Here is a 20,033-nt window from a genome sequence, read left to right as displayed (position 1 = left end):
TCTGATTATCATACCCGTCAGACTGTGGAACTTTCTGTTTACATTTTGTTTTGACTCAGTACTTTGTAACACCGTTAAGAAGTGCAATACAATTTGAATAGGACAATTACTCCTCCCACAGGAGGTCACCAAAAAAGTCTAACCGGCTGTTTTAAAATCATTTAATTGACCGGTGTTGTCACTTTCTTGCTTGAGGACAAGCCGTTGTTGCCGCCTTTCCCTCCCCCCGCATACCCAGTTTGTTCATGCAGCTGTGCAGCCTGGTCTCCAGCAGAAGCACCCTCTGCTGAAGTTCCTCGTAGTCGTACGCTCCGATCTCCTCCTGAATGCCCGTCAGGAGGATCGACAGGTTGAGCAGCTCCAGTCGCAAGGTGGCCAGGGTCTGCAGGTCCAATCTGTACTGCTCCACCACAGACAGGAGGGGCCTGAGCTGGGACATCTGGCCCTTTAGCTCCTGCGAGTGTCGAACAGAAGAAGAAGGAAAATGAATCAGAGGGAAAGTTTTGCACTATTGTGTTTGACTCAGTCCGACCATCTGCAGTTTGTTCCTCTCGTTTAGCCGCTCTTTGCTCGGCGTGCAGTTGCTGCTCCTTCCCGTTTAATTTGAGGCGGTTCATGAACGTGTTCAAGGCGCGCTGCGAACGCCACCCAGCTTGTCGGGCTTAGAGGAAAAAGCCCAGAGAGCAAATGCAGGGTTTCTCTTACTTTCTCCCTCCTGCAGCCTGTGCCCCAAAAATGACATGCATGAGGGCGGAGGAGGCAGGATCACGTCAGGGGAAGAGCTCTGCTCTACACAGGCATCACTGTGATGAGCCAAAACGGACGGTGGAAGAGAAGCAGCACCGCCATTCGCCATTGTTCATATCCATTATCATAATGCACACTCTGCTGTATCTGTAGAACAAATCACTGTTGCATAATTACAACGTTTCTGTTGGTGTTTTGTGTTTTATATCTTGCTCTTACGCTGCCAGGCCCCATAAATAGAATAGCACTACACTCTGTATTGGAGCATTAGCCTCAGTCATTATTAGATATAATCAATTTTTATCATGTTTATTGTTTGAAAAATATGTTTTCGCTGTCGTACCTGAGCAATTGATATTGTTAGAGAGCTTCAGGCATTGCAGAGCAGCAGGACAAATCTGGAGGTCAGGGGGAAGTCTTTTTCCTGGCTAATCTTTTTTTCCCTTTTATTTTTTGAGAAAAATCACTCGTCTAAAGACACAAGTTAAGGGTGAAACTACTACTTAATTTACTAAAACACACATTTCTTAATACAATGCATTGTAAGCAAAAGACAAATAAATCAAATGGTAAATAAAATAGGCTTCAGTGCAAAGCCAGACGTGCAACATTTGTCGACAATGTGGTATATAAAGATCTGCCGAATAGTTGAAATGACGAAAAGATGAACAGTAATATCGCCCATACTTTGAAAACCCCGGCCTTCACTCATCCAACATGTTTGTAAGTTTTTTTACCCAACACTCCCTCTCTGATTGGTCCCATGTGAGGTAGGACACACCTCTACTTCAGATTTGTTCGTTGTTAACAATATATGGTAAATGAACAAAGTATAAAGTATACAGGACTTTAACGCCAACAATGAAAACATCAACAAACTACTCTAATTAGCATTTGCTAGTTTAATATTGGATCAGTATTTTAGGTAAAACATGTATGTTGCTGACTCAACTTGTCAATTATATAATTCTCATATATTAATTGTTTGAATAATTGTTTCCACCAAATACACCAAAGACCACTTCTATAATTAGACTGCATATCTTTGGTAATTACACATTTTACATTAGTTAAGTAGCTTATTTTTAAGTGACCCACATGACACCAGTTGGTGTCCCTCAGGGCTCACTGCTTCAACCACTGCATTTCATTTAGGAATTGGCAGCCCATGAGTTCTCTCATCACAGAATTAGTCTTTGGTTGAGAAGAATGTGTTTTTTTTAATTTTTTTAAATTAATTATTTATACACATTTGGTAGTACCACGTGATTAATTGCTGCCTCCATCGTTGCATCTCTTCGCTCTCCGCTGGGAGGAGCTAATACAAGACGAAAATACTTGAGTGAGTGAAGCAAAGAAGCACGTTGACTAAGTTTGAAAGCGCCCCCGGAACATGCTAGAGGGACTACACATCCCATCTGGCCTGGGAACGCTCTGTAGTCCCACAGGAGGAGATGGAAGATGTGCTGGAAGAGAGGACGTCTGGGCCAGTCTGCATAATTTGCCGGCACTGTGACCCAGATAAGCAGCACAAAATGGATGGTTGGATGAGTCTTTTTTTTTTTTTTTGTATTTACATCTCACATCAGATTATTCTGAACCAGTGCAGATGGAGAGAACAAGACAGATTTTTTATTTTTTCTCGCCGTGTTCGGCGTAAATGAAGACCAAAAGAGTTGTGATATAAAAAAACAACTGTGCCTTGCATCAGGCAGAAAAAACCCAGCTCTTTATATCCCCCTTTTCTGTTTTAGTTTCTTAGATGTGTCTTTGTTCTCCAATCCCCGCAAAGGAGTTTCCTGTGTAGTGAAAGGAACTGGATTTGATATGTGAAAAGATGAGGGATTAAAAGAAGTGTCAAAAGTGAAGACAAAAACATTATCATCTCCTCAGAACATCTCACACCCCCGCACACAAACACAGCAACATATCCAGGAAACCGGCTTGGCAGTCAGTCAAACACTTTGTGTGTGTCTCCTCCTTCCTAGGCTATCTTAAAATCACAGCCCTAATGTATCTCCAACATCCCGTTAAAACATTAAAAAGGCACCTTAACACAAATTTGTGTATGTCATACAAGCAAATTGAACCATTTCCTCGCAGTTGACCTTAGATTCGGCTGCGCAGTCATTACTGATTGGTATTGGCAGCATTATTTGCACATAATTGCTGGCTCATTAGGTATTCATTAAAATCGGTCTTGACAAAATGCCAAAAATGTCACGGTTTGTTACATATTGAACACTTTACCTGCCTAATCCCACCCCTGCCATGTCTCCACCTTTATCTCCAATACTCTAATCTCTCCCCTCCTGTTTCCTGCTTTCATGTTTCGTCCTCTCTGCCTAACCTTTACCTCCCCTTTTACTTCACTTAGCTCATTCCTCTCATCTGTCTCCCCACAGAGGAAGAGAGCGAGAAAAAAACCTACATATGTGCAGAAAGACATGCTCCTTTTCCTTTTTTATGTATAACCTCCTATTTTATGCCCTCTCTCTCCATTTATTAATCTCTCTGTTTGACCTTCCCCTCTCCCATCTCCCTTCCTGCATGGGATAAAAAAAACTGTTTAGTTATTGATAAACTTAATGTAGCTGCACATAAATATTCAGGAGTTCTGCCTCTCAGTGCAGAAGGCAAAAGCTTATGACTGTGAAAAGCCCCAAGGACCAACAAACCACACACATGCACACACGCACTCACGCACGCACGCACGCGCTACATATACATGGCAACTTGAAACTTGTTAATGTATGCAGAGACGATAAAGCATTTGCTTTGTGTGTGTGTGTGTGTGTGTGCGTGTGCGTGTGCGTGTGCGTGTGCGTGTGCGTGTGCGTGTGCGTGTGCGTGTGCGTGCGCGCGCGCGTGCGTGCGTGCGTGCGTGCGTGCGTGTGTGTGTGTGTTCTGGTATTTCTAAATCAAATGTCTGAAAACATCAAACCAGTTGCAAAATGCACAGGAAACTAGTTCAGTCCATGACTCCAAGGTTAATGATCAGAAAGGAAGAGCATATATGTCTTTGTAGTTTCCTGAGAAGTCTTTCAGTGACCTGCTCTGTTTGGTTTTTGGTCAGCAGTGGTAGAAAACACAAACACTGAGAAGATGAGGCTTCCTGAGCTGTGGAGTAGATTAGTTTCCATGATTAAAAAAAAAAGCTAACCTTGATCACAGACATTCCCACAGATCTAAAGTCAACACATCAACAAAAACTGATAGCACATTATCTTATCAATTTCACTGTCTTTTGTGCTGATGTGAATAAATATCATGAAAATGTCATCAAGAACAGAAATATCAGCCTCTTTTCAGACGGGTTCTTGTCCCCGACAGCTTGAAGTCCAAATCTGTGCAGTGATGCTGCATTTTTGCTGGCACCTTCAGACCGAGGCTCTGTGACACTTTCCCACGACGGACATGAAGCCAGCAAATTGACAGCTTCAAGACAAATTTCCTCCCCTCAATGAAAGACGCTCGCGTGTCTGAGTGCAGGCAGGAAACTTTGGCTTGGCATGCGTGAAATCAATGTTTTCACACCAAAGGTTATGTGTTCCCTTCAGCGACTGTCTTTAGTGGCGTGTGTGTGTGTGTGTGTGTGTGTGTGTGTGTGTGTGTGTGTGTGTGTGTGTGTGTGTGTGTGTGTGTGTGTGTGTGTGTGTGTGCGCGCGCGCGCGCGACCGTACCTGCAGGCCCTTTGCTGTCAGAGTGCGTGGATTGGCCACGTAAGTGTGTAAACGTCCGTCCACTCCTCTCACCAGCGGCTCGGAGTCTCGGACATACTGCAGGTCTCTGGACGTCCGCAGGTCTACTACCTCCATGGACTGACTCACATTCTGAACCTAACACATAAACACACATCGTTGTTGTTATTATGGGGGATTATTTGTGGTGTCCCCCTATGCTGGAAATGCTTATGACTGATTTTGGCTCTGGTCCATTTACTGGCAACTGTTATCGCTCCCGAACACCTGTTGTTTGCCCACAAGTATGGCTGTGTGGTGAAATGCTGCATTTTTTTTATAAACAGCCACCTCACTGGATTCACAGCATCTAGTGGTTTTTGGAGATGCCCATAGGTTTGTTAATATCTAACCAGGAGATATGCATCTGTGAAACTTCTGCTTCCACCGAGGAACGTAGGGATAAAAAGGGAATTCAATTTGTGCACTGACAGATGACATTTAGAAACTTTGCGTCTCCCGGGAATTTATTATGCAAAAATTCCAATCACACTTGTCATTTGTGTGCATTCAAAGCTTTTGTGACAATATTAACCTAAATAGGAGGTGTGATGAGGATTGAATTCGTGTGGTCACTGCCAAAAAAAAAGTTCACGAAAAGTAAAGGAACAAATGATAAAAAATGACCAAACTGAATGTGAAGAAATACAACGTCAAAATGTAATTTCCAAGACAAAGATAAAGTGAAGTTTATACATTTTCCGCTGATTATACCCTCTATGTAATTCTGCTTTGTACCACAAGATGGTGCGGTGAGCCACTCGAGTTTATCTTGCTGGATAAACTTTCCTTCACCGTGGCACATAATTCCAAATGAAACTAAACTTCTGGAGCTGCTGTCCACATAGACTGAACTCTAAATAGTTTCTAAATATTTTATTAGGGGGAATTTTTGATTCATTGCTCCACAGACAGTAGTAATTTACAGAATATAGAATACAAATATTAAAAAAGTAAATACAGTAAATACATGTTAGGCCTTGACAATAAAGAAGTAAATATGATAAATCCCCCCCACCCAAAATAATTGATATTTAAAAAGAACAAATAAACAGTTTGATGGTGTGTTCTGTAGTGCATTCTTTAAAGAAATTGCATGCATGTAACATCTGTGTAATTTGAATATATCTTTCCGATTTTACAGCAATATCAATATTATATCCTTGAAGAACTGCAGTTGCAGCCCTCTGAGTAAAGAAGAAGTGTAAAAATTCCCTTTTAGGGTCTCCTGGGTACCATATCTGTAGACTCATACTTCCAATGAATGGATTACCTTTAATCCCATAAAAACCCTGATATTTACTCATCAATGAGAATCTGGTGAGTTGGAATAAGTAGACATCTAAAACCTACCAACATCCAGGATCAGTGCAAACTATCAAATCACATCTTTGCCCTCCAAAATATGCAGAAAAGCTGCAAAACATTAAACCTCATGAAATTAAAAAGTTAGCTGTTATGGTGAATGAAGACACCGGAAATCTCTGTTATATTTCAGAAACCCAACATCAATAATCTGCAGTGAAAGGGGACATCAGAGTAACATATGACACATTTTGGCTGAAGAAATATTGAAACGCGTCATTTACTGCAAACACTTTTCAAGAATCGTTTTCTGTGCAACAGAATTACAAATAAGATAAATTACAGTTTGTTACTTGTTATTTCTAAGTTCTGCAGAGGAGCTGAAAGGGCTCATGGGGCTTCAGAGCAGCAGCCTTCAGATATATGAAAAAGAATAACCGGGGGTAAATCAATATAAGCAGAGTGCCATAATATTTCACAAGCAAAATTGTATTACTGCTTGAACACAGAATAACCATATCTGTGTTTTTTTCGAGTTTTTGCAATGTGGCAATTTTGGATCGTGTGTTGACCTGCTAATCCTGTTTGTTGATGTATGACTGGGGTAAGATACATAGACAAACATGTATTAGCTAAAGGGTTTTCATCTATATACTGCTGTTTTTCACTGCTTCAGCAGTCCCAAAGCACTTTACTTTAAATCAGTGGTGAAAGGTGCATTGCAAGGTGTCCAACCTTTAGAAACAATTCATGGTTGCTTTTTACACAAAAAGTTGAATCAGGATCATATTGTGTGTGAAGATATTTACTAGATACATCTTTAAAAAGTGACAAAATTACTTCACTAACCAGTCATAAAACAACCCATTTTTAAAAAGGAAAATTGTCTTAAGAGTATTCAGGTGGTTGTGTTGCTGTTTGTCAACACATTAGCTTCGCGGTTATCGGAAGTTGCATCAGTTAAACACCAGTGCACACATCTTAATTTGGTCTGTCTGAGTTAATCAGTGCTCATCAAAGTCTATTTGAAACTGCAAGTACTCTGCCGAACGCACTCCAGCCAGGGGGACACAAAAGGTAAGCAGTGATGCAGAACTCAGGGAAGCACCTGTCAATGAGTGAAATGACGAGACAGGACAGGACAAGATGAAGCAGCAACAAATCAGCTGAGTTAAACATGCAACAACGGCCATCAGCTCTCATGAAGGAAAACTAGTGTTTATTTTGGGGGGCTGGAAATACAGATCTCGTTCTCTCCATTATGACCTAAAGTTCATAATGTACGTATGTATGGATGCTGAACAGCATGTTTTTATACGGTCCACTTCCTCTAATTGTCCTGCGGAGTGTGAGGATTTCGGACAACTTATATTGCAAGTGAATCTTTCAAACACAATTTTATTCAGTTGTGCGCACCACAGGGGAAAAAAAAAAAAAAAAGAATAAATCCTTTTCTCCTCACTTTTTTAAACGGGAAGCAGAAGAAGTGCCTCCAACTATTCACTACGAAAATGGACAAATACAGAGAACGTGAGAAAATGTGCTTTCATGTAACAAACCGTTTAGTCCGAGGCTTTAATATCCCCATCACGTGTGTGGGAAAATATGATGCAAAGGCACAACGATCACGTTTCCCTTTGAAGACGTACCTCATTAGATCTATTTAAACATGAGTTTTTCACCTAGAATATGTTCTGCTGCAAAGAAACAAACACTCCTACGCCTCCTCTTTATTAACCGTTCCGCCAAGCTACCAGACACTTCAAATCTCTTTTGATACAGGCGAAAAAAAGCAAAAAACAAGTGTGAAAAAAAGTATTATGAAATGACCCAGATATCCAGAAGTGATATGCAAACAAACAAACAAACAAACAAATAAGCAAGCAAGCCCACCCACACATCTCCTGCTGTAACACATGCTGCGGAGGACAGAGATAAGCTGGAGAATCAGCAGTGATCCACGTATAAACACACACACACGCACAAACACACACGCACGTTCACGCTCACAACAGGATGTATGTGTCACTTCCTGAGATGTGCCGGCGTAATTAAGATTCATAAAGTAATCAAAAAAATTTTTTTTTAAAGAATCGTGCCTACAAGAGCAGATAGAACGTTATTTCTGATGGCACTCATCCTCCTTTTCTCTTTTCTCTCTCGTCCTGTGTGAAGAGGACAGGATGTAACACCGGCGATGAACAACAAAAAGAGTTATAATCCTTGTGATGTTATCAGCCGCGTGCTGCGGTTCACTTTGGTGCCTATCATGATGTGTGAGGCTTACAGTAGTGCACGCTTTGAGCAATGTTTGCTGGCCTGACGGTGCTCAATAATTCATCAATTTCTGTCACAAATCATTTTTATTCCTCCCCCAAGATGCACATACGCGTTGGGAGAAATGTGCTTACGCAGTTAAATGCAAACCCTTTCCATAAATATAACCATATGCACACATATATGAGCACAGGGAGGCGTACAAATGGCCAAACACAGAGGTTTTGGCCCGAAATGGAAAGGAAAGTACTTTATTCCTGTTTGTCCGTGAAGTGCTTCCTTTGAGTTTAAACTCTTCTGGCATGTTGAATGACTGTTAGTCTGCAGAGGATACAGCTACTGATGTATTAGGGATACATCTGTCAGTGAAACCTGAGAGCCTGCGTGTCTGTTCATGTGTATTTCTGCAAGTGTCAAAACAAAGAGACAGTGCGGTGAATATTTCATTCCAATACGCTGCCCCCCCCCCCGTGCTGCATCACAATGCTGACCACTGAAACATGCAGGGACATGCTCAGCAGTGGGACACACACACACACACACACACACACACACACACACACACACACACACACACACACACACACACACACACACACACACACACACACACACACACACACACACACACACTGTGTACTCGCCTGTTCGGTCAGCAGGCGAAGTTGTCGACTCCGAGGGTCTCGTTTGCAGAGGTTTCGGGCCGGAGCGACCACAGTGCACACACACCTGCCGTCAGGATCGGAGGCCGTGCTGTACACCTGCCAGCCTTCCTCCGAGCCGGGGTACAAACCCTGCGTACAAACAGGCCCGCCGTTAATGAATTCACTGCAGGAACCAGGTCAGGGCGCGCGTTGAGGAGAGCAGAGGGTCAGCAAGGTGAAACACAAAACACGGTTTGATTTTGAGTCTTTCCTTTTTCTCTTTGAGACGTTCTATTGGTGTCACTTCGGAGCCTAAGAAACATATTCTATCAGGATTGTGGGTTTCAGTTGTGAATCATATGACAACTTTTTAGTAATAATTGTCAATAAAACCACCAAAGCATCATGACTTGCATTGACATTTTAACAACCTAAACATATTTAATGCACAGAAAGTCTTATAAATAGCTGCCAAATACAAAATATCAAATATTAAACATTGTACTTCAATAGAAATGTCCAAAAACAAGCAAGTGAGAGATGTGCCTGTATTAATCCAACTCAGGAACTAGATCATAATTTCACAATATGCACCCTTGCCATGCAAACACCTCAGGCTCCCGCACGCAGGCAGAGGTGTTGTGAATTATTTTGCCTTGCATTGCTTCCTTCAGGTTCTGCCTCACCTCAAGCTGTGAACAAATACCCTCCTCATGTGACGTGTCATTAGATATACATTATATATACAGTGGTGAGGCGGGGGGGCATTTCTGAAATGCAAAAGTTGTTATAAGTGAAAACAGTGAAAGTTCAATGTAACAGACAACAAGCAGTGAAGCATCTTGCGCCTATTGGAAGAAACGGTCTCCACAAAAATCCATGTTAATTCACCTTTTACCTTTTAAAGCACAACCCACAATCAATGGTGTGAATTAGCACCTCGATGTGGCATTTACACATAAATAAATCATTTTTTTTAATCATGCAGACTAAAATCACACACATTCCAACATTTCGAGCTGAAAAAGTCTCAATAATTATTAGATAAAAAATTTTTTAAGATTGGCTGCATACTATTGAGTCCCTCAGTTTAACCACTTGATTTATTACTTGTATAAAAATGTACCCAAACAATGTCTCACTAAAAGCATCAGGCATCTGTTTGAAAATGGACATGATGTCTATTGTACTCAACTCATGAGTTTATTGCTCTACTCAAGCACTCATTTTCAATGATTTTATTCACATTTTTGCATTAAATGCATCAATTAGTTGAAGAGGAAATATAATTTAAAAAAATTTAAAATGGAAGCCAGCAGTGGCAGGACAATGTAATCGCATATTCTATGACTGTAATCTCTCCAAATAATTAGTTTCAAAGAAACAGGACTAAATCCAGAAGTTAAACTGTTCGCGTGATGCAATTTTTCATGCAGCGCACCCGCTCTCAGCACCTCTGCATGATATTCAGGTCAGGCTTTGGTTATAGCTGGGAGGGAACATTTTCACCGGCAATACTGTTTCTCTCATTCTCCTCTCGCAGGCAATTCATTGTACAATTACCTCAGTGATTTGATTTTCGCTTTCTCTTTGTGTTTCATGGTTCGTGAGCGCAGCGAAGATGTTCATGTATAAAGTGTGTGTTCGTCATTAGTTGATAAAAACCAGCTGTGACATCCCCCACATGTGCAGGGAAGCTAGCAGCATCACTGGAGAGCTTCCACGGCAGGAACGGCTGTTCTCTCTGGCAGAAAGTCACCGACTCCCCAGAGCTCCCACAGGCCCGTGCTGAAGATTATTCCTACCCTTCACAAAGTCCTCACTAATGCACAAGTGTGCTTCTGCTCGTCTTGTGACCATGTCAGCCACATAATGTCATCTAAATGTTTTCAAACTGTTTTTCAATGAGACGATTTAATGCAACATCTTCTATCTGCTCCTTTGAAGATGAAACAGAAAACGACACTAAAGCAAATCACAGCGGCGTTTCTTTAAGGAGGTAAATGTGTTGTTTTGTTGAAAATGTTTGTTTTAACCCTGTAGTGAAGTCATCAAAATACAAGCAGTATTGGTGTTTTGACTAATGGGAGGGTCTTGTTTGACTTAGCTTGGCAGGTTTTCACAAATGAAGAATTTTACTTGGTAAGATGGGCATAAATATAGAATAAAAACACAAACAGTAAAATATTTAAGCTGAATCAATAAAACACTTATTTTTTAATATTGAGAGGAATTTTCCTTAATATTTAACATTTAACCTTGGTTGAGCCATAATCAAACTCCAGTTTTCTCCCATAGTCCCAAAACATGTATTGGATTTTCAAAATAAAAGCCTATATGATTTAAGGATGTAACCTGCCTTCAGTCAGCTGAGATTGGCTATCAGTTGAATAAAATGCAAATAAGATGGATGGATGGACGGTTATTAAGAAACATTTTAACAGTTTTCTGCAATAACTTCACTATTTTACTTCACTCTTACTACAGTTTTCTTTTTATTTACTTCAATAAATGCTTCCAGCAACAGAAAAAGGTCACGGAAACTTAGCTGTATTCTTATTTGCCAACACTAGTTGACATAAAATAAAGCCTTTGGCAGCTCTAGATACAGTTTTGTCCCAGAAGACATGTTGGATTCCAAAAAAACTACACCCAAAAAGAGTAAATTTTATCAAACTGCTGCAAGTTTGTATATATCACTGCTCTGTCTCTTTTTGGGAAAACATTTGCTTCATTATTGACTACTAATGAGGCTATTGTATACAAGTGGCTGAAAAATCTATAACAGCGGATTCAAAATCCAGTTTTTAAAAAGCTTTGAAGAGAAAGAATGTGAACCCTGCTGTATTATACAAATCAGTATTAAGTATTCAGACTCCAAGATTAAAGCTGGGGAAAAAAAGTCATTATTGGCTTCCACAGGGAACAAAATCCTGTTTTTAATCTTTCGCACCAAAAGGAGAAGCCCAGAAACAGGCTGCACTGAGGTAATTCTTCAAGGCTGCAGCACAAAATAAAAGACAGGCACTTATTAATGCTTCTAAAAGAACCATCTCCATATTTATATAAGATGTTTTCCTACATGTTTGGTTTTTTTTTTTTGTAGTAGCAGTAGTTAAGATGTAACTGGATAGAGCTGAGGATACATGAGTCCTTGACATCAAACTGAGAGCGCGTGAGGAAAACATCAGATCATGACAGCGCGATGAGATTTGACCTACTTCACATTAACATGTTAAGAGTTTTAGAGCGACGTAAAGGAACGGCAGGGGCTCAGTCTGACGCGCCGACACCATAATCTGGCCGAGAAGCTCTCCTACAAACCCTGAACAAGAGTAATGACAGAGCGGGAAGCTTGAGGATGGAGGCATGCGAGGGAATAAGGAGAGAGGAGGGGCGGTGTTGGTGGTGGAGGCCTGTAGGGAAACATCTGATAAATCAATCAGCTGGGTGCTCCGTGGTAACCTTGAAGTCGCGTTTACAATGAGTCCGACTGAAAAAAGAAGTGGCGGGGTTTACAAGAAGAATACGTGGACGGGATGAGAATATAAGCGGTGGTTGTGCCGACTGCTCGATGTAATTAAACAGAGGAGGACATATGGTACCTAAGGGCTCATTTCACACGAGGGAAAAATGATAAAAATCTACACAGGCGGTTCAACTGATTGTGATCAGTACAAACAGGGAGAGAGAGTGTAGAGCAAACAGAGCCACTGTTAAATTGTTGTCGGAGGCAGTAGAGATAGGAAGTAATGTACAACAGTTTCATACTAAAGTTCCTAACGGCTGTGCCAAGTTTAGAGACTCCCAAAGTGCAGGCATGGTTCCCACTGGGTCATTTGGTACATTTAAATCACCAATTTGAGAATTTATTGTTATGGAAGCCGCTGGAGAATATTAGAAAAAATGCACAAATGATTTCACGCTGGGTATTTTTTCTCCCAGCGTATAAAAAACAAAGCTTGTGCTGGTGAATTATGTTGTGTTGACAATCTGCACAGAACAGATTTCTGACATAACCTTAATGTACTAAATATACATTGTGAGATGTATAGTAGATATTACAATCACAAAAAAGCAAAAAAATAAAAATTACAAAAATGTTCTATTGTCTAGAATCACAACTATGTGAATTAATTTTTTTTTAATCAAAATAAACATGTTTGTGATTTAATAATGGGTTCATGTAAATGGTGCTTTTTTCCACTTTTGGATTGTTGGGCTGTACAAGAAACACGTCATTTAACTGAGATCTGTCACTACTCACAACACTTTATCTCCTAAAAGCTAAAACCATAAAGCACCAATAGAAAAAGACATATTGTAAGGGAGTCATCAGCAAACATGAAGGTGGTAGGACTTGTGACGATGAAACCAGCCACCAGGGGGCGAAGAGGTTAATAGTATTTGATATTATAAGTAACATTTGATTTCCATAGGACACTCACAGTAATTTAAGTCAGCTTCAGGATTTTCTCTCAGAGCAACACCTTTAGCTTTGAGTTGAATTGCTTCAGCGATACATACATTCTTTGTGGTATGTTTTTGCACACAGCCATGCCTGTATCAGTAAGGAGCTTTAGTGTCATTATATATAAAAACAATGACATTTTTCTTAGCAACATCAAAGTCACACATCACAGGTTAAAAGGGTTAAAAGTTTACACATGTATCAATGCTTTCATCCCTGAAACTTTCCATTCAGCAGGCCAAGCAATGCACACTGTCAGTGCTACTGTTCTGAATGGCTTTCTTTAATGATGCTTCTGGTGTATCGCTATGATCAGTAAATTAAATAACTGGTGAACTCAAAAACGTTCTGTGTTGGAGTGTAAATGAAGTAATCAATCAAACTTAACACGTTAAGGTTCCTTTCCTAAAGGAAACGCATCGATCAATAAGTTCATAGCAAGGAACAACTGGTCTACAGGACACAAATATTCTTTCATGTTGAAATGATGTTATGATATAATAATGAAGTGAAAATTCAAGCCTCGGTTCCCTCAGATGAAAAGTCTGAATAATTTACTCCAATAATCTCCAGTTTAATGTCAGCCGAAGTCCTTTGAAAACATTTCATGGATGAATGGTGGAGGTCGTGGAGGAGCTCAAACAACTGCACTGTGGGGACACAGCTGTCAACAAGTGATCTCGCCTTGCACACAATTATATTCACACGCCATCAAGCTGGCTTTGCAGCGACCGGAGAGGCCAAGATTTAAAACAACTGTCTGCCATCATCTCGAGTCGCAACACTTCCCCTCTAACATCGCAGTCTGTTCCCAGTCACTTCTTTGCACGAGTGTGTGTGTGTGTGTGTGTGTGTGTGTGTGTGTGTGTGTGTGTGTGTGTGTGTGTGTGTGTGTGTGTGTGTGTGTGTGTGTGTGTGTGTGTGTGTGTGTGTGTGTGTGTGTGTGTGTGTGTGTGTGTGTGTGCTTAGGTTTTGCATGATTTAGCTTTCTAGCTCAAAAGGCACCTCACATCTGCTCTGTGGTGGTACTTTGCAAGTTCAGCAAAGTGCACACACACAAAGTACACACAGGCAAAGTACACACACAAATGGCTGCACATTCCCATACATAGACTGATATACGTGGGGTTAAGACACCCATGTGTGCAGTGGTCCAGTATCCTCATGTCTGGGGTTGCCAGGGTGTTGCTGGGGCAACAAATCGCTGGCTGTCCCACTGGTGAGTCAGCCTTCCCCAGGAGAAATATCACCCCGATAAGTCTGAGTGGAGCAATCCTATATCCTATTACCACAGTCAGTGTGTGTGTGTGTGTGTGTGTGTGTGTGTGTGTGTGTGTGTGTGTGTGTGTGTGTGTGTGTGTGTGTGTGTGTGTGTGTGTGTGTGTGTGTGTCACAGTGGCTTCATACTGTACATGTGTTCTTTATGGCTCATTAACAGGGACAATCACTTATTTATTAGTGCTATTTATTTTTTTATATGCAACTGTGTGTGTGTGTGTTATTGGTCAATCTTGTTTTCAGTCTTGTCTTCCTTGATCTAATTTCTGCACCACTGAACAAACCATGTCGAATTTGTGCATATAGAATGTGTTGATTTATAAAGAAATGCATATATGTGTGTGTGTGTGTGTGTGTGTGTGTGTGTGTGTGTGTGTGTGTGTGTGTGTGTGTGTGTGTGTGTGTTATTTTTTCACGTAAACAGCAAAGTCAGATAATGTGCTATCTTATCAAACATGGAGCATGTCACATTAGAGCATATTAAAGAGCTTACATAATAATACGTTCAGTGAGTGGGTGTTGATGTTAATGAGACAAGAAGAAGAAAGTGTAAAGGTACACTGGAGACAGGTGCAAAGAAGAGGGCGAAGGAGCAGATTTGACAAATATTAATTACTGTTTAACTGAGATGTTGCCAAAAATGTAACTTCAGGAAGGAGGACATCTCCAAAACACGGCGTGTGCATGGTGAAGATGCATGCATACATACACTGACGATCCTCTCATGTGTTCCTTCAGAGGAGATGACGGTTCCATTGAGTCCGACCAGCGAAGGCAGAGTCTGGGACATCCAGTTAGTTACCATGGCCATGGTGCTGAGCACCGCGCCAATCTTCAACATGGGAACACTCATCCTGGCACACAAACATTCACACACTCACTCACACACTCACACACGCAAGCAGAAACTCTGGCTGGCTCTCACACACACTCCAAACTGTTGACAACAGTCATTCTAAAAAAACAGCAGGTGCCGAGCATGATGCGCAGCGCTGTGCGCACGCTTCACCGTGTCTGTTTCTTGGAAGAAAAAAATAAACACCCCCCTCAAAAAAAGAGTTGGTTTTTTTTTTTCCCACAGCTGAAGACACTGCCACAGGTTAGAGAATAAATCCTGGCACACAAGCCACTCCAGATGTCTCCATGTGAAGATGCATCAAGTCCAAACATCCAGTGCGCAGCTGAGGCTGCAGGGGAGACGCTCCTGGAAACAGCTGCTCTGAACTGTATTCATGTGTGTGAGTGTGTGTGTGAGTGTGTGTGTGCCTGTGTCTTCTGGACTGCTTCCTCCGCCTGGCAGTGAGGCGTTGTGGCTGAGCCAGCACTGCTCTCTCATTTATCCACTAACTCGCTGCCTCTCCCTCCCTCCTCCCTCCTCCCTCTCCGAGACGCGCTCCTGCATCAGTCGCTCACATTCTCCCAACTACTTCATCCAAGCTGAAAAATACACCCCTGAGTACACCCCCTTCAAATAAATAAGCTGGCAATATCACACATGCGGCATCAGAGCTGACAATTTAATATGGATCCTATTTTAACACGGTTTTGTCGTGTACAAATTCATTCCCTTGACGCAGAATTTCATCTTTATTACAGTGAGACTCTATTTCCTTCCGCTTCATGCATCCATTGACTGTTTCCCATTGTGTTGGGGGGGAAAAGAAGGAGTGTGAAGGCTCAAGTGTTCTGGTTTGACCTGTCCTTTATTCTGTCTGAGGATTTTATGAGCTGCGCACACCGATGCAACACTGCCACCATGTGGTCAGAAAAACATCGAACTCGGGATCCAAGCTTGTTACTTGATCTGATCTAGAACTTCAGAGGATGCGCTGGTTGTAAAGGAGATGTTTTATTTCCTCTGTGCCAACAGTGTTTCCATGGAAGCAACCAACCAACCCCCACAATGAAACAAGAGCCAGTGTTTGTGTCTGCGAGCCCGGAGACTGCAGATTAGCGCCAGCTGGTGAGCTTGGTACGAGACACAAGTGTCACCAAATCCAATACAACATGCAGGAATGACACAGTTCAAGTGTGGACGTCCCCGAGCTTTTTGAAATATGTTGTCAATGGGAAATATATTAGTTTCTGACTATATTGATACTGGCTATCTGCTCGATTCCAGCCAACATGCCCCCAGTAGTAAGGTGGTTTTGGGGTCAGTCACAGAGGAGTTGCAGTCGAAGAAGACGAGATTGAGACGAGTTTCAGGATTATAGAAGGGAAAGACAGTAGTGGGATCAGCTGTGTTGCCGGGTTAAGAGACAATGGCAGAAGAAAGACCGAGCTGAAGATGTAGAGGTTTTCACTGAGGATGAGCACACTGGATGAGAGTGAGAACACGAGGTGAAAGGCGAGAGAATAGGCTGAGATGGTTTGTGATGGAGACACATGAGGAGGCAGTTGCCAGACAAGAGAAGAAAAGGGAAAACCACTTAGGAGTTTCATGAAGGAGGACACGCAGGTGATTGTTTGGAGGAAGGAGATTAGGACAATATACTTTGTGTGTGTGTGTGTGTGTGTGTGTGTGTGTGTGTGTGTGTGTGTGTGTGTGTGTGTGTGTGTGTGTGTGTGTGTGTGTGTGTGTGTGTGTGTGTGTGTGTGTGTGTGTGTGTGTGTGTGTGTGTGTGTGTGTGTGTGTGTGTGTGTGTAACAGGACGGCAAATTTGTCCATCTAGTTATCCAAGAATCGTCGACAGCTGTTTTATTTAAGTTATGGTTGCATGGGATCGGAGAGCAAATTGCTTCACAGGGTTCTCTATGGATCCCTCGTTCACCACAAGACACAAACGATCGCACACACTCGGGTTGCAAAGTGGCATCCACCTAACTCACACTTTAAAAATCACTAATCAATACCACAAAGACATCAGGCGGCTCTGTGGGTGCGTAGGCTTAAAGAATGTGTAGCTAATAAAGACACTGCTGAGTAGATGGAAATGGAAACGCTAAACATGCAAATATCTATTTTCCTTTAAGTCAGTTAAAAGCATTTCTACCAGATCAAACAGAAGGAGACACAAATGCAAAGGAGAAGAAAGAAAATCAACAAAACAGTCCAAGATGCCAAACAAAACATCACCGAGCGACTGATGTGTGTGGTTTAACGGGATGAACATTTCTGTGAATGGGCTGCTGGTTTCACGCCCCGAGCAATTATGTGTCGACATTGTAACTAACCAAGGCTAAATATTTCATCACGGCTTTGTTCTCATCGGCTGCGACACGCTCATCCTTTCTTGTCCCCGGTAAAGAGCCGGCAGGATACACTATACATGAAATACCCCTCAGCAAAAACACTGAACTGAGCATGAATATTTCAATCAGCAGCACTTAGGGGGAACGTGGTCGTCGGGAGATGAAGGGCCGCCACAAAGCCCGAATGACAACTGAGCGGCATGAAACGCCTGCGGGGGGTTTATGGTCACTGATGCAGGTAGATTGATGCTCTCTGCTTTTGTTAGGAACGTCTACTCTTACAAAAGAGCTGCATCACAGACAAACATACTAAACCTAATTCATCATGAGGCGCGCGCGCGCGCGCACACACACACACACACACACACACACACACACACACACACACACACACACACACACACACACACACACACACACACACACACAAATGAAAACAACCCTTCTATCAGGCAAGTGGCCCATATTTAGTGGCTCACACATTTTCTTTTTTAACTGATGTTACAACACAAGAGGAAATCGATGTGTTAAACACTGACGTGGGAGCTTTGAGAGTTCTTGAATTTCAAGAATTCAAATTTTCTTTTAAAGTTCTACAAGTTTTGAGAGTCACAGAATTTGTGAGTGCTCAAAAATGTCTCACTCAGACGATCTTTAACCCTTTATACTCGCTAAAAAAACATTTTTTTGAGTGCTTTTCAATTGAAACATTCAATTCCACAGTTTTTATATGAACAGAAATCACTAATTAACATAACTAAACATAATTTATTAAAAGAAAAATTATGGAAAAAGTGTAGAACTGACCAAAATAGCACATATTTCATGATTTGTAGCTGGAACATGTGTCTAAATGGAAGTTACCAAATATGGTTCACTTGTACAAAAAACGTTCCTGTTTGTCATGTTTCATTTCCTGGTTTTTAAATGAGTTGCCTTATAAATTGTTAAAATTGTGATGGTGTCTCTGCTGGTTGTGTTTTTATGAAGCCTGTTTCTTGTGAAAGAAATAAAGGTTTTCAACACTTCATGTTGTTGGCAGATAAAACAATGGGTTGAAAGCAAGAAGATACTTTTTTCTTTTTTTTTTAACTGTCTGAGATCCAAAAGCAAAGCTATTTATCACGTCTGTCAAAGTGTTTTTGCTTGTTTAAAAGTCCAGAGTTGATAGAAAAAACAGTGTGTGGGGCCAAACATAACTCTATCTTACCACGAGACAATATTATAAATGAGAGTCCATTTGTTTTCTGTCAGATTGTCTGATGTAAAGTTGAACGCTGTAATGAAAAGTTTGCTTTTCTTACCGTACTTGAGCTGACAGTAAGCAGCAGCTGCAGCACCCAGAGGGCTCCCGGTGGACCCATCACTGTCCTCCTCTCTCACCCAGGTCTCTCCTGACTTTACCCGGCTTTGACTCACAGCAGGCAAAGAGCAAGAAGTACCTCGGGTGCATCTGGGGGGGGCGGAGGTTCTACACCTCTCCTCGCTCGGCCTCAAGGTTTCGGGCTGTTGGGTTGGCCGGTGATGGAGCGACTGAATCCCCTCCGGCTGTGGAGGAGGAACAATGCCTGTTGTGGTGTCGGCTGCATGTCGAGGAGAACCACACAGACGCTGACTGGAGATGGCATCGGTCTCAAAGAAGGTTAAAGAGGAGGCGTGGGGAAGGAGGAGTTGGAGAAAAGGATGTCAGCTTGTTATATCAACACAGGAAATGTAGAGAGTGCGTGGGTGCGTGGGGCACATAAGAGATTACACTGTTCTGGCCTCACGACACTCTGAGGTGCTCTGTGGAGCCCTGCAAAACTTGAAATGGATCCATCCATCCATCCATCCATCCATCCATCCATCCATCCATCCATCCATCCATCAGTCCATCCATCCATCCATCCATCCATGTTTATATATCACAACATTACAACAAACTGAACAATTTCAATATCTTTGGCAAAACATATAACTTCCTAAATATCAACCTACTGATTTCTGTCTTTTCATTTGATTGACTGTCAAATTTTCAAACGTCAATGAGAATTTATTTATTTTTCCTTATTGCCAGTTACCAATGAACTGAATAACTGACAACAGACAGTTATGACGAGGGACTGCGCTCAGAAATAGAGTTATTTGTTTTTTCCTAACTGATGTGTTTGTCTTGTCAACCTGGTGAGAGAAATCCCACAATTTTTTGACAGGATTATTTCCATTTGTTGAGCTCTGCAAAATCTTCTCCCATGAAGATATTAATCTGACAACACATCAAAATTAGTTTCAGTCCATCAACATTTTTAAAGGCTTTTCAAAATATAAACAAATATCACATTAGTGTTAAAAGCACAACTGAAATGATGTTTTCAAGCTTTGACACAGCATCTTCTG

General features: G+C 41.6%; 1 protein-coding gene across 4 annotated transcripts in view; it reads right to left on the bottom strand.

The window, feature by feature from the left end:
• The window catches only part of LOC308109274 (noelin-2-like), a 41,445-nt gene extending 22,171 nt beyond the window's left edge, over positions 1–19,274 (bottom strand). For 2 of the 4 annotated variants that reach the window (XM_080462737.1, XM_080462736.1), the window contains exons 1-4: positions 15,172–15,763; positions 8,714–8,863; positions 4,431–4,586; positions 235–454 (exon numbers count right to left, since the gene is read on the bottom strand). In XM_080462737.1, the coding sequence (XP_080318863.1) occupies positions 235–454; positions 4,431–4,586; positions 8,714–8,863; positions 15,172–15,315 (670 nt within the window). In that variant the 5' untranslated portion in view covers positions 15,316–15,763. Of the gene's footprint in view, positions 1–234; positions 455–4,430; positions 4,587–8,713; positions 8,864–15,171; positions 15,764–18,961 lie in introns of those variants that run through there. The other 2 variants (XM_080462739.1, XM_080462738.1) reach the window with 2 other exon arrangements.
• Positions 19,275–20,033: the final 759 nt, after the last annotated feature.

The sequence above is a fragment of the Lipophrys pholis genome, assembly GCF_963383615.2.
Source record: "Lipophrys pholis genome assembly, chromosome: 5".
In the NCBI taxonomy this organism is placed as follows: domain Eukaryota; kingdom Metazoa; phylum Chordata; class Actinopteri; order Blenniiformes; family Blenniidae; genus Lipophrys; species Lipophrys pholis.
The sequence above is the reverse complement of the archived record's forward strand: the minus strand, read 5'-3'. Positions and strand labels throughout refer to the sequence as shown.